The sequence below is a fragment of the Heliangelus exortis genome, chromosome 8 (assembly GCF_036169615.1).
Source record: "Heliangelus exortis chromosome 8, bHelExo1.hap1, whole genome shotgun sequence".
NCBI lineage: Eukaryota > Metazoa > Chordata > Aves > Apodiformes > Trochilidae > Heliangelus > Heliangelus exortis.
Window position 1 is genome coordinate 1,352,902 of NC_092429.1, and position 14,310 is coordinate 1,367,211.

Consider the following 14,310-nt stretch of genomic DNA (forward strand, 5'->3'; position numbering starts at 1 on the left):
AGCCCCCTTTCCAGCCTCAGCTGGAAGACCTGGGCCCCATGTTCCTAAAGAGGGTGCTGATGGCAGAGAGTACCAAAGAGATGCAGTCCCTGAATTTACAGAGTTTTTCCAGAGCTGAAACCTGCAGAGCTTGAGTCCCCCAAATGCAGCAGAGCAGAGCATCCCCCCTGCCCTCCCTGGGGCTCAACACTGCTATTGCAGAAGCTGGAACTTACACCCCTATTTGGGGCTCTGGATTTAAAGTCTGAAAGCTCCCAAGCTGCTGCCCGTGGCCTTTTTACTGCTGACACCTTCTCAAAGCCAGGCAAGAAAGCTCAGACCGTGGTCCTGGACTTTCCTGGACTTCAGGCTTCAAAATACAACAACTTTGTTCCCCTTCCCCACACTGGGGTGCCACGCTCCTACCACGTGCAAGAAGACAAACACCCCACAAGAGAAGCACTCCCAGGCACTCTGACACCCTTCTCAGACATCAGACAGGGCAGGAAAACTTGAAACCCCTCCTTGCAAGGGGAGGCAGAAGGGAGGACGTGCTGGGAAGGAAGGCAGAGACACACAGCTCAACACTCCTGAGTAAACCAACACCTCGTGACCCCAAACACTGTAGGAAAAATTGGCAAAAGCAGGATGCAAAAAAACCTCTCCCAAAGCTTCTGGGTTTAGTCCCAAAGCTTCTGGGTTTAGTCCCAAAGCTTTTGGGTTTAGTCCCAGTGTCACAGGGCTGGGAGGAGATGGGTTTTGTCACCTGCTGGTGTCTGGAGGGGGAGTGTGTCCCCAGAGGGCTGCAGGCAGGAGGGGTTCAGGTAATTTGTCCCCAAAAGGGTGCAGAACTTCCCCATCACCCTCCCCAGACTCTGGGGCTGCATCCCAGCACCTCCACACACCCAGGAATTGTCACCTCTCTTCTGTGGGACAGCACAAAGGGGACAAGCTTGGGATCTTTGGGTTATGGGGTTTCTTTGTTTAAAAAGTGTTTAAAAACCCAATGCTAATGTAAACACTTTGTCTTTCAAATGAAATATAAAGTAAAATCTCTATGTTCTGGTAATATTTACATTATAAAATCCTTATTTTCAAGACTATGACATAGATCTCTCTTGGAAGCATGAGTTTGTAACAGTTCTACACAGCACGAAAACAATGATGCAAAACCTCATTCTTAGATTTTTTTTCTTTTTCCCCTCTATCTCTGAAGGTCTAGGTCACACCATTTGTACAGATTTCCATTTCAGGGGAAAAATTATTCACAGAGCTGAAGGCTCCACCCAGGAGCACTGGTGGGGGGACTTTCAAAAACCTGCAGGGATGGATGAACCACATGGATTGGGCTTTACCTCCTGTGCTGATGCCTTTCACACACCTCAGCCTGAAAAGTCACTTCAGAACTGAAATATCTCCAGATTTCCTTATTTTCTTCCAAGATGGACATGGATTTCTGTTTGATCCAAGATGGACATGGATTTCTGTCTGCTCACATCACCCCAACCTGCTCAGGTGAATAAGCACCTCCCAACCTGCACAGTTTCAGTTTTCCAGTGCACGTGAAGCAGCCTCATCCTTATTACACTTTTGACAGTAAAATTATCACTATTTCCTAAAATCCTGGAATGTCAGGTTGGAAGGGACCTCAAGGACCATCAGATCCAACCTTTATTTCCCATCTTACCTACCTCCCAAGTCCCCAGCACCCTGTGGATGCTCAGTGTTTTTCTCAGTGGATGCTCCTGTGGTTTTCTCTGCACCTGAACAGCAGCTGCATCCAATTTTGAAAAGTTCCCTTTTTTTTTTTTTTTTTTTTCCCCTCCCTCCCCCCAATATTGCCAAATTCTCCCAGGAAACCAAGCCCTCCATCCCAGCAGATGGAGACCAAATGCTCTCAGCCTGTTACTCAGCCAGGAACCAAACACCACACATTGATGCACAGAGCCCTCATCCCCCCAGGGAGAACACAGAGGAACAATTTTCCCCTCTTTTAGCATTTCCATGGATTTTCCCCATCTCCAGGAGCTTGGTCAGGAAGGCAGGTGTCCCACTGAGGGGTTGGGGCCCTTCCCCACTGCCATCTTTAGCTTTTGCCTGCCCAAATAATAGGACAGAAAGGCATGGGAGGGGCTGCCTGCCTTGAAATTGTTTTCCAGACTCACAGGGCTTTCAAAAATGGAGGGGGGAGGAAAAAAAAAGAAAAAAACCAAGAAAAAAGCAAGCAGAGGAACATAGAAATGCAACCAAAAAGCCTGAAGGCTGCTCGGAATACGGGTCCCTAAAAGCAGCAAGATTTTTTTCCAGCAGCAAGGTAAGCTCAGGGTTGCTACCCAGCCTCTTTGCCTGCTTATTCCCTTATCTGTATTCTCTGCAAAATGTAAGAGCTTGGGGCAAAAACCAACCCAGAAAGGCAAAAAGCAAACTGCTCCTTGCCTGTGCACACCCTGAAGGTCCAGCTGAGGCTGAGAGACACCACGGGCACCTTCACAGAGGGTTCTCATAATGGAAACTTGACGTAAAATACCCTTTCTAGAAGTGACTTTTTTTTTTTTTTCCTGCTTTTTTTTTTTTGCTGAGAGGTCAGATGAGGAACCTCCACCTTTGCAGCAATATTTTTTCTGGAGTGCAACCAGCTAAAGTGGAAGGTAGAGCTTGTTTATCCCTACTAAGGACTGAAGAAAAAAAATAAATCAGCCTGTCAGTTCTGTTTCACTCTCTCTTTCTGAGGCACCCCCTTCATGACAGCTACCAGGATTGTATTGAAATCGTATATATTGACAAAATGTAATCTACCTCTGTAAGCATTGTGCCATTCAACAGTACTACTATTAAATTGATATACCACAGTTTAAATTACATCCATTTCATGAATGGGAAAAATGCTAAAACTCAAGTGTCTAACTGCCAAAAATACAGCCTTACTGGGATGAGTACAATTTACAAATACAATAATTACATTTTAAAACCATTAACAATGTTACATCTAGAAGTAAATACTGTAGGACTGGTCAAGACGGTGTTTTCCAAGGGAAAAAAAAAAAAAAGAAATGCTGAAAGTTGTTGACACTTCCAACAGCAATGTCCCGAGTGCAGGATTTAGTTCATTTCCCTCAAACTGCAATTGAAACCCCTTCCACGCACAGCAGTCCTGGGGGATTTTCCATATGGTTTTCCATGGGTTTGCTTTACCTCCCATCAGTTATCAGCCAAGTATTTACCTACAAATGGGATGGGAATTCAGCTGGGGGGAGGGAGCACCCCCATTCCCAGGGGATACCACCCACCTCCTCTGGCAAGGAGACACATGGAAAAATACTTTATCTGCAGCAAAGGGGCAAAATAAAAATAAAAATAAATTAAAAAAACCCAAAACCCACTGATATTTCCCTACAGCAAAGGGGCAAAAGCTCTTCCTGGCCAACCCCAGCCCCTTCCTTCCACGCAGGACCCAGCACCACGAAACTGAAGGCCCTGGTGAGCAGTGCCAGGATTTATTTCATGCAAGGGAGCTTCTGCCCCTCAGTGAGACCAGCCAAAAAAAAACCCCAAAAAACAAAGCCAAAGCATTCTCCAGGGCTGGAGGGGACCTTTGGGGACAGTGCCAGCCCTACCAGTGAGCACCCACCTGCTGCAAACCTCTTCTTGATGAGGGAGAAGCGGTAGCCGGCACCCAGGAGCTCGATGTCGCAGCTGGACAGGGTGCTGCCCTCACTGGTGAACTGCACAGCCAGGGGTGCTGGGGTGCTGGGTCCTTCTGAGAGCTGGAATCGGGCCAGCAGAGACCCCACACCTGTGAGGGAAAAGTCCTGCACCAGGTCCTGGCAAACCCAAAGACCCAGCCCCGCTCCCACGGGAGGGCCCCGAGCCACCGGCATCCCCCAGGGTTGGGATGGGGAGGGGGGGAGGTGAAGCCCCTCACCCCCCAGCAGGGTTTGGCTGGTCAGAGGTAAGAAAGCAGCCAGGCTGAGGAGAAGTCACCCGTGGAAAGGGGGGTGCAAAGTGGTGGCCTCATCCTGCAGATGCAGAGCAGGGCAATGGAGCAAAGGACTCGGCTCAAAGCTGCTGTGTTCACACCCTCCTGCCATGGCAAACCCCAGGGACACGGTCCCTGCTTCCCAAAGCTCTCTGCTCCTGGTTTTCCACAGCAAGCACCAGCAGGAATCTGTGTGGCAGGGCAGGAGGGATGGGGCAGAGTGGGAGATGAGAGCCCCTGGTTAATAAGATGTGGGGTTACCTCCGTTCTCTGACTTCTGAGAGATGTCAGGGATCTTCCACAATATCCTTTGCTGTTCAGCATTCCTGAAAAACAGATGGAGAAGAGCATTGCTGTAGGGAACGAGAAGTCATGAAGGAGGCAGAATTTTGCTAAGGACCCAGCTCTGGTGCTGATGCAATTCCAGGAGCTTGGCTTTGATCTGAGCAGGAAAGCTCTGCTCTTGCGTTGCAGGTGAGCAGGGGTGGGAGGCAGCAGGACCAGGCTGTGCCCTGCTTCCTGCTGCAAACTGCATCACACAGCCCTCTGAGCCTGGAGAAAAGCACCCAAAACTCCTTGGAGATGAGAAGGCTCCGGGGAGACCTTAGAGCACCTTCCAGCCCCTGAAGAAGGAACTCCAGGAAAGCTGGGGAAGGACTTGGGACAAGGGCCTGGAAGGATGGGATGAGGGGGAAGGGTTTCCAGCTTCAAGAGGGGAGATGGAGAGGAGATGGGAGGGAGAAATTCTGTGCTGGGAGGGTGCTGAGCCCCTGGGTGCCCAGGTTGCCCCCAGAAGCTGTGGCTGCCCCATCCCTGGCAGTGCTGAAGGTTGGATGGGGCTTGGAGCACCCTGGGCTGGGGGAGGTGTCCCTGACCATGGCAGGGGGTTGGGAATGGATGGATCTTTAACATCCCTCCCAGCCTAAACCAGCCTGGGATTCTGTGGCTGCTGTTCTGTGCCTGTACACATGTTCAGCTCTGATCATCTTCTGGGGAGAACAGCAAGAAAACTAAACCAGAGCTGGGCTGCAGGCTTCCCCCTGCAAGAGGAGGAGAAGTTTGGGGTCCCTGGTGTGTCCCCAACCCCCCGAGCAGGCAGCACAGCTTTGGGCAGACACCCCAAGCTCTTTGTGGGGTGAGAGGTTCCTACCAGACAGCAGGAGGAAGCACAGCTTGCAGTTTGGTTACTCCTCCATCCACAGGGACGAGGAACTGGACGTTGTTTAGAGCCACAGGTGTGGTCATTGCCTCGGGGTTGTATTTGTAGTCGATGCGGAGATCAGTGCTTGCAGGGTCACACCGCCAGCTCACTGCAAGGTTTAATGGAGTAGACTGAATACCCTGGGCAGATACCTTCCAAAATGACAGAAAAAACATTTAGTTTCCATAGGGGTGAAAGGGAAAAATCCCATTTTTAATTTTTTTTTTTTTTTTTTTTACAGAGGCAGCAATTGCATTTGGCTTCAGAGGAGGTGACACCTTCTATTCTTAAATCCTATTCTAATTATTCTATTCTCATTCTATTCTAATTCAATTCTCATTCTATTCCAATTCTATTCCAATTCTATTCTTGTTCCATTCTCATTTTGTACCAGGCTCAAAATCAGACAAATGTAGTGACCTGAGGAAGGGGCCAGTGGGCTGGCAATGCCCTCAGCTCCCCTCATCTCTGTGCTAGGGAAATGCCAGCTTTTATGGCTACGAGTTACTCATATGGCTTTGGTTTATTGGGTTTTTTCTTTTTGGTTTGGTGGGGTTTTTTTTGTTTTTTGGCAGAGTTTTGTCTCACAAAGAACCCCCTACCTGGTATTTGAGCATATCCACGTTGTAATAGGTGGCTTGAGGTTTCTGTTCCGATACCTTCTTGAGGTGAGCCATCAGGTTTGGCATGTTGACCCAGAACTCCTTGGTGTTGGTGTCACTCTGCGTGGTGTCACTGCACAAGGGGGACAACAAACCCTTCCTCTCAGCCACCTTGGCAGAAGAAAACTGCTCCGCAGACACCGGAGCCAGCAGCACCCACCAGGGTTAAGCCCACCTCAGCACCCACCAGGGTTAATCCCACCTCAGCACCCACCAGGGTTAATCCCACTTTTTGCCTCCTCCCCTCCCAGCCCTGCTCCATCTGTAGCTCTTCTCCTTCTGCAGACAGGAGGTGTAAGGAGAATAATGGGGCTCAAAATGAGCAGAGCCCATCAGAGCCTTTGCTCCTTCTGCTGATGCTCTTATCATCACCAGCATCAAGTCAGCATCGAATCGGCACGGACTGGGTTGGAGTGGAAGGGACCTTAAATCTCACCCGGTGCCCCCCCTGCCATGGTCAGGGACCCCTCCCCCAGCCCAGGGTGCTCCAAGCCCCATCCAACCTTCAGCACTGCCAGGGATGGGGCAGGCACAGGTTTTGGGGACAGCCAAGGGCTCAGCACCCTCTCTGCCTGGCCAAGGGGCTGCTCCAGCAAACACTTCAAGGCTTGGGAGCTCTCGCCCAGAGCAGGACAAGCTTTCAGGGAAGTTTTTCCTCGTTTTTTCTGGAAGCTCTGCTCCTCCCTGGCTGGGGGCTGAGGTGAGGTGTGCCTTACCAGCAGAGGAGCTGGGGGTTTGGCAGGACGTGCTCCAGGCGGCTGTAGTTGAGCACACGGAAGGTGAGCACCGCCGGAGCGGGGTTGTTGGCAAAGTGTCGGGTGATGCCAGCTGGGAAGGACAGCACCATCTCCCCTGTGATCTTCACAATACACCTGCAGGGACAGAGACCCGGGGGGGAGGAAACAGAGGAAGGGGGGGAGGGGCTCAAAACCACAGAAATATAGAACAGGTTGGGTTGGAAGGGAGCTTAAAGCTCACCCAGGTCCCACCCCCTGCCATGCTCAGGGTTTCCCCACCCTCAAATTCAAGAATTTCTTCCTCATGTCCAACCTCAATCTCCCCTCTTCCAGTTTTAACCCTTTCCCCTTGTCCTCTCCCTACCCCCCCGTGTCCAAAGCCCTCCCCCAGCTTTCTTGGAGCCCCTTCAGATATTGGGAGGTTGCTCTGAGCTCACCTGGGAGCCTCCTCTTCTCCAGGCTGAACAACCCCAATCCCTCAGCCTGGCTTCCCAGGGAGCTGCTCAGCCCTCTGAGCATTTCAGTGGCTGCTCTGGACACCTTCCAGGAGCTCTGTGTCCTTCTGGTGTTGGGGACTCCAGAAGTGGAGTTCTGGGCACAGTTCTCCAGCTGGGGGTCTCACAGGAGCGGAGCAAAGGGGGAGAATCCCCTCCCTTGGCTGACTCTCTGTGCTTTTTTTGATGCAGCCCAGCACCTGCTTGGCTTTCTGGGCTAAAAGCAGGGGGGTTTGGTGTGGTGACACCCCCAGCATCCCACCCACTATGCTGGGGGAACCGACCTCTTGTCCCAGCCCACAACCAGCACCAGCAGCCTGCTGGGGATAGGGACTGATGCTCCTGCCGAGCCCAGAGCACCCCCTCCTCTCCTTCCCCATCCCTCTGGATGCTCCCTGGGAGCCTCAGCAATCCCCAGCCCTGTCCCAGCCCCCAGGGCTGACACCTACTTGCTGGGGTCAGCCCCTTTGAAGTACGCGTTGACGGTCTCGGTGAAGGCAGCAGCCACGGGCAGGGTGTCCTGGGCACCCATGGTCAGGGGGCTTGGGCCCCGGGATGAGCCTGCAACAGAGCCCAGACCCCCACTTCTTACCTGCAGGGAGACACCGAGCCCCCCAAAACCCAGGGCAAGGGGGTGTGTGCACAGAGACAACCCCCAGCATAGCTTTATGGGCAAAGATGAAGGGAAAAAAAAATAAAATAATCCCCCCAGGCTTGAGATGAGGCTTGGGAAATTTTTTTTTTTTTTTAAATTATCTCCCTGCTTCCCCCTCACCCTCAAAAAAAGAGCAAGCAAAGAAAATAATTGAGAAGGCCAGGAGCAGCATGCGGGGCAGCAGCCCCCCCCAAGCGTGGCTCTGGAGGGGCTCCAGACTCTGAGAGGTTCTGTAGGAGGTTTCTGGGTCCCAGGGGACAAGAGGGGCTGGAGAGGTTCCCTGTGCCCTGGCCAGAGAGCTCGGATTCCCCTGGGGAAGAGGGATGCTGGCAGTCCCACCCCCCCATCCCCTGCTCCTGCCTGAACTCCTGCCTGGTGCAACCCCCCCTGGGGGGGATCCCAGGACCCCCAGCACAGCCCCACACCAGCAACACCCCCCATACACACACACACAGCTGCTCACCCCACAAATCTGCAAAGCATCAGAAATTTGGGACTATGGAGGAGAGCTCTGGGTGGAAAAGTGAAGGCAATCGGTCCACGGGCACCACCCAGGCTCTAAAATAATTCCCCTTTTGCTGGCAAAGAAAAACCCTTCCCCAAAAATCCACTTGAGGGTGAGAAGCCCCACGTCATGCTGGGAACCCTGCGTGGGGACAATGTCCCCCTCCCCATGTCCTCCACCAAGGGGACACCAGTGGGGGCTGCTGGGTGGCAAATTTCCCTCCTCTCTCCCAGAAAAGATCCCCAAAAGGTCCAAAGATCCCCCTGGCCATAACAGCTTCTTGCCCACCCAACATACAAGGTGCTGGTCCCAAAACAGTCCTTGAGGGGTCAGCTCTGGCTCCACCAGTTCTGCCTGAGCCACTTTTCTGCAGCACATCATTTTGGGAGGTTTTTTGTTGTTTTTAATATCCCAGTCTGTACATCAGGTTAAGCACAAGGATTATTTTGCCCAAACGAAGTAAAAAAGGAACATCAGCATCTACCCAGGGATCCCCTTCCTCTGCTACCTTCACAAAATCATGGAACCACAAAGCAGGGTGGGCTGGAAAGGACCTTAAAGCTCCCCCAGTGCCCCCCCCTGCCATGGTCAGGGACCCCTCCCCCAGCCCAGGGTGCTCCAAGCCCCATCCAACCTTCAACACTGCCAGGGATGGGGCAGCCACAGCTTCTGGGGGCAACCTGGGCACCCAGGGGCTCAGCACCCTCACAGCACAGAATTTCTCCCTCCCATCTCCCCTCTCCCAGCTGCAAACCCTTCCCCCTCATCCCATCCCTCCAGGCCCTTGTCCCAAATCCCTCCCCAGCTTTCCTGCTGTTCCTGCCCACCTGGGGACACTCAGGGCAGCACCAGGGACAGGTGAGGTAACCTATTTTTTCTCAGTTCTTTCCACAGACACCACTGGTGGGTTAGCAGAGCTCACCCTGACTCCCCACACCCAGAGCAATGACCCCCCCAGCACACCAAACCCAGCTGACCCCAGTGGGATGGTCCTGTCCCACCCACCCAGAACACCCCTGGGATGGAGAGGGGTGGAACCAGAGGTCTCCCCCAGCAGAAGAACATCAGGGAAGGTCTTGAGCTGCCCAGCAGCAGCCAAACCCTCAAAATAATCATTATTCTTTGAGGGAGGAAAAAAGAAACCCTCCAAAATTTACATGGTCCCACTGCCACCAGGTTGTTTTGTGGGTTTTGGGTTTTTTTTTTTTCAGCCTCTCATCTTCCACTGTTTCCCTGCATGTTTATGAGACCCCTTCCTTCTCCAGAAACAAAAGGAATCCTGTGTACAAGGATAAGCCAGCCCATCCCACACATCTGCATTGCCAGGCTCAGCTGGGTTCATCCAAACACCAACCAAACATCCTCCATGGTCCTCACCTGACTTTGGATAAAAATCATATGGGTGTAAAAATCCCTCCCTTCCACCCCATGAGCCTGTATCTTCTTCTCTTAACAGCTTCAGAGACAAGACAGCTTTGGGAATAAACTTCCATGTAAAAAGAAGAGTTCAGCCTCTCTATTTCCAGCCCCAAAATCCTCTTTAGAAACTTGAGAGGGAAATCTGGGTAAAGCACGTGCTGGGCCACAGCCACCAAAAAAATCAGGCTTTTTGGTGACTGCCACCTTTTAGAAACCTTTCACATTGGCAAAATGACCTGATAATGCTGGAGAAAAAAACAGGAAAAATCCACTTTAAGGAGTTTTGGTTGCAGAGGCACCAGGTTCATTCATCCCCTACACCCAGGTGGAAATGAGAAGGGGAAAGCTGGTGGCTGAGTACCTGGCACCTGGGCTCCACGAGAGCATCACCAGAGCTGCACCCTGGTTTTTCACACACAGACACCAACTGCAACTCCAAATGCCTGGATCCACACGAAAATCCAACCCTTCAAACACTCCAAATGTCTGGATCCACACAAAAAAAACCAACCCTCCAAACACTCCAAATGCCTGGATCCATACAAAAAAACCCAACCCTTCAAACACTCCAAATGCCTGGATCCACACGAAAATCCAACCCTTCAAACACTCCAAATGTCTGGATCCACACAAAAAAAACCAACCCTCCAAACACTCCAAATGTCTGGATCCACACAAAAAAAACCAACCCTCCAAACACTCCAAATGTCTGGATCCACACAAAAAAAACCAACCCTCCAAACACTCCAAATGTCTGGATCCACACAAAAAAAACCAACCCTTCAAACACTCCAAATGCCTGGATCCACACAAAAAACCCAACCCTCCAAGCACTCCAAATGCCTGGATCCATACAAAAAAAACCAACCCTTCAAACACTCCAAATGCCTGGATCCACACAAAAAAACCAACCCTCCAAGCACTCCAAATGCCTGGAGCCACACAAAAAAACCCAACCCTCCAAACCCAGAAAGAAAAGAGCATTTCTCTCAGGGCATTGCCCAGAGTCACCATCTGGGCAGCTCTCCCTTCACCTTCCTACAGGGGAGCTTACAAGTTGTTTTTTTTTGGTTTTTTTTGGACTCAAAGATTTAGGGTTTGATGAGAAAATACCACAAGCTGGAAGTGAGCTGTCTGCTTCCTGGCTTCTGGATGAGCCTGGAGGCAGTGCCAGGTTCCTGCAGCCCAACCCACCCCCTGCTCCGGACCCTTCCCACTGCCAGAAGAAAATCCAGGAATTCCAGAACACCTTTCCAAAGCAGGAATACGCAAAAAAAAAACGCAAGAAATTTTCCCAAATGCTGGATGTGCTCATGGAGCTGGGGCTCAGCTGAGGAAACGTGGAGCAGGGGGGATGCACGGTGCTGGATAGAGGGATGATGCTCCAAGGGGGCTGTGATCCCAGGGGACACCTGGGGAAGGAAAGCCAGGAAGGGATTTTATTCCTGGAAACGGCAAAACTGCAACGGGAATGGGGAGGGAGGAGCAGTTCCTTCCCAACCTTCTCCCAGGGAGAAGCCAGGAGCTGGCATCAGAGAGGGGCCCAGCAAAGGAGGGAGCACCAGAGCTGGGATCCTGGGACCCAGTGTCTGGGGCTGATAAAAAGCCAAGAAAGAGGGAAAGAAGGAACCACCTGTCCTGGTCACCACCACCTCAGCACCTGCAGCTCCTGCAGGTTTTATAGGATCTTTTCCTGCTGCAAGCAAGCAAACCTCCCCGCTTCGTTTTTCTTGGGATTGAAAGAAAAATATTGGCAGGGGGGACAAGATGAGGCTTCCTCCAAAGCCCCCGCCCTCTCCCAGAGGGGATGATGCTCAGAGAAGCTGCCACCTGCCCCAAAACAGCTTCTCCTGCCCCTAAATCCTCCCCTTCACCTCCTTCCCAGCGACGGGGGGACCCCAAAACCCCACAACACCTCTCCCAACCCCCCCGGCACCGTTTGGTTTTTTCTTGCTGGCGCAGAAAACTCTGATGGGGGGAGGAAGGAGCCCGAGCTGGGCAGAGAAGCCCCGGGTTTCCTGAACCACCCTGTGGCAGAGGGAACGAGCAGCTCGGGAGGGAGAGTAGAGAGAAGCCCTGGTTGACAGAGTCAAGTTCCTCGGCAGTGCAAGCGCTGGTTTGGCTCTCTGGTTTTCACCGCAGTCTCGGTACAAGAATATTTTTGGTTTGTTGAGTTTTTTTGTTTGGTTGGTTTTTGGTTTGGTTTGGATTTTTGCCTTTTTTTTTTTTCCAATTTTTTTTTTTCCCTTTTTTTTTTTTTTTTTCCTCCAATCAAAATTATTCAATCAAAATTCCGGCCGAATTTGTGAAACGGTCTAAAGCAGATGCTGATTTTTTTTCCTTTTTTTTTTTTTTTTTTTTTTCTTTTCCTTTCTTTCTTTTTTTTTTTTCTTTTTTTCTTCTTCTTTTTTTTTTCAGGGAAAGGCAACCTGGAGCCTTGGGAGGAAACCCCGGGAATCAGAGAGCTGGGGGGAGAGCAGGGCAGCACCGGCTTGGCTGGGCACTACTTACCTTCGAAAGTCAAATAAAACTTTCCTCTGTCAAACCAAACGAGGGAAGGCTGTTCATTCTCTGTATGGCCGGGAGTTGAAGCGGGAGGGGAAAGGTTAAGGAGAGGGAGAGAGAAGGACACAGTGTGAGTACAGAGCAGGTCATTTATCTCGCTAAGGGGAGGGGGCGAGGCGCCGTGCAAGGAGATGGGGGGGGGCTTGAAACGCTGCTTGGGGGACAGAAAGCAGAAAGCAAAGCTAGGGAAGCCCAGACAGAAGAGAAACCTTTGCCCGCTTGGTAGGGATATATATTTTTTTTTTTTTTAAGGGGGGGTAGGGGTGTTCTCATTGCTTTGCCCCCTGCTCCTTCTCCTCTCGGTCCCCGGCGGCTCCGGCAGCCGCAGCCGCAGCGTGGGACAGCGAAGCCTTCGGGGCTGCTTTTGGGGACAGAGCGCTCGGAGCTGAGCAGACAGACGGACACAGAGCAGGGGCTGCCAGGCTGGGATTCCTCCTCCTCTCCCATCCCAAGCACCGGCTCCCTGCGCTCGCATCACCTCCAAACCCGACGCCAGGGAGTGCTGAAACGAGTGAGGGCCGGGGAAAGGGGGAAAAGGGGCTTTGGGAGGGTTAAATGAACCCTCTGGAACGCAAGAGGTGACAGCCCTTCGCCTCCGAGTCCTTTTTTGTCCCCGAGAAAGTTTTTGTCCCCGCGGGGTGTGGGGACACGGAGGTTTGGCAGTGAAAGCATCACCTGCTGGTGACAGGAAGCTGAAGAAACGCAAAAGGAAAGGGAAAAAGGGGAAAAAAAAAAAAAAAGAAAAAGAAATACAAAGAATGAAACGAAATCGAGCAGCGCCTGGCATCGAGGGGAAGGAAATAAAAGAGGAGGATTTTTAAGAAGAAAAAAGAAGGTGAGGGGCGATGACACGGGAACAACGGGTTCCTCTTTCCTTTGCAAGAAGTTGTTGGGATCAGACATGCAAACCACAAGGAAAGCACAGCAGACCAGCACGGAGACAAGGGGTGGAATCACTTTCCACATGCTCCCAGACAAACTTGGCCACAGGAAACGAGAGACAGAGATGGGGAAACTCGGTGGTCCCCGATCCACACCCCCCCCCCCCCTCTGCCCACCTCTCAGCTCAGCTTTGCCTCTCCTGGCAACCTGACCATTGGAAGTTGCCCCTTGGCTTTGCAGGGAGGTGAGGGCTGCAGGGATGCTCACCCTGATGCCCTGGGGGGGACAGCTTGATGAGCTTAAAGGGTTTTTCCCCACCAAAATAATTCTGTGAGGGCTGCAGGGATGCTCACCCTGATGCTTTAGTGGGCACAGCTTGATGAGCTTGAAGAGTTTTTCCCCACCAAAATGATTCTGTGGGGGCTGCAGGGATGCTCACCCTGATGCCCTGGGGGGGGAACAGCTTGATGATCTTAAAGGTTTTTTCCCCACCAAAATGATTCGGTGGGGGCTGCAGGGATGCTCACCCTGATGCCCTGGGGGGGGGGGAACAGCTTGATGAGCTTAAAGGTTTTTTCCCCACCAAAATAATTCTGTGATTCCACAACGAGGAGATGCTTGGGCTTTCCCAGAGCAGCTCCCAAACCACCTCTGTCCCTGCCTGTCCCACCTTCTCCAGCTTTTCCCAGGCTTGGAGACCAAAACCTGCCATCAGCAGGGGGGTCCCCGTGGCTGCTGCCCCCTCCGGTCTCCCCCCCATTGCCAGGTGACCCCAGAGCCTTGATTTTCAGCTGTCCTTCAAGGGGTGGAAGCCACTGGGGCACAACTTGTCCCCCCAGGAGCCACACCAGCTCAGGGTGGGTGGGTCACAAAGCCATCGAGCAGCTGGGTTTGTTCACAAAAACAGAGAGAGCAGAGAGAAAAAGGAAGAAATTTTAACCCAGGAGCCCAAGGGGCTCAGTGCCTGCAGGACCAGCACACATCCCCCTTTCCCCAGTCCCATTCCCAAAGCCCCCCGTGCCCCCTTAGCCCTCAGCCTGCCTGCTCCTCTCCACCCAAATCACGGTTGCCACCGTGGCCACCAAGTGCCCCGCGGCCACCAGGCCCTCAGGCACGGCCACCACAACCACAGCTGAAGGAGAACGGGCACAGACGGGCCCAACCCCCCCCCTGGGACCCCTTGTACCCCCAGCTGGAGGTGTGACAGTGACCCACGGACACGCACAAGCAGCTAC

General features: G+C 52.3%; 1 protein-coding gene across 2 annotated transcripts in view; it reads right to left on the reverse strand.

Annotated features, from left to right (window-relative positions):
- Positions 1-1,810: 1,810 nt before the first annotated feature.
- The window catches only part of SGIP1 (SH3GL interacting endocytic adaptor 1), a 41,070-nt gene continuing 28,570 nt past the window's right edge, over positions 1,811-14,310 (reverse strand). For both annotated transcript variants that reach the window (XM_071749900.1, XM_071749899.1), the window contains 8 exons: positions 12,140-12,199; positions 7,499-7,610; positions 6,535-6,690; positions 5,759-5,891; positions 5,106-5,308; positions 4,217-4,281; positions 3,608-3,772; positions 1,811-3,200 (listed from right to left, as the gene is read on the reverse strand). In XM_071749900.1, coding sequence (XP_071606001.1) covers positions 3,178-3,200; positions 3,608-3,772; positions 4,217-4,281; positions 5,106-5,308; positions 5,759-5,891; positions 6,535-6,690; positions 7,499-7,610; positions 12,140-12,199 — 917 coding nt within the window. In that variant the 3' untranslated portion in view covers positions 1,811-3,177. The remainder of the gene's footprint in view (positions 3,201-3,607; positions 3,773-4,216; positions 4,282-5,105; positions 5,309-5,758; positions 5,892-6,534; positions 6,691-7,498; positions 7,611-12,139; positions 12,200-14,310) is intronic.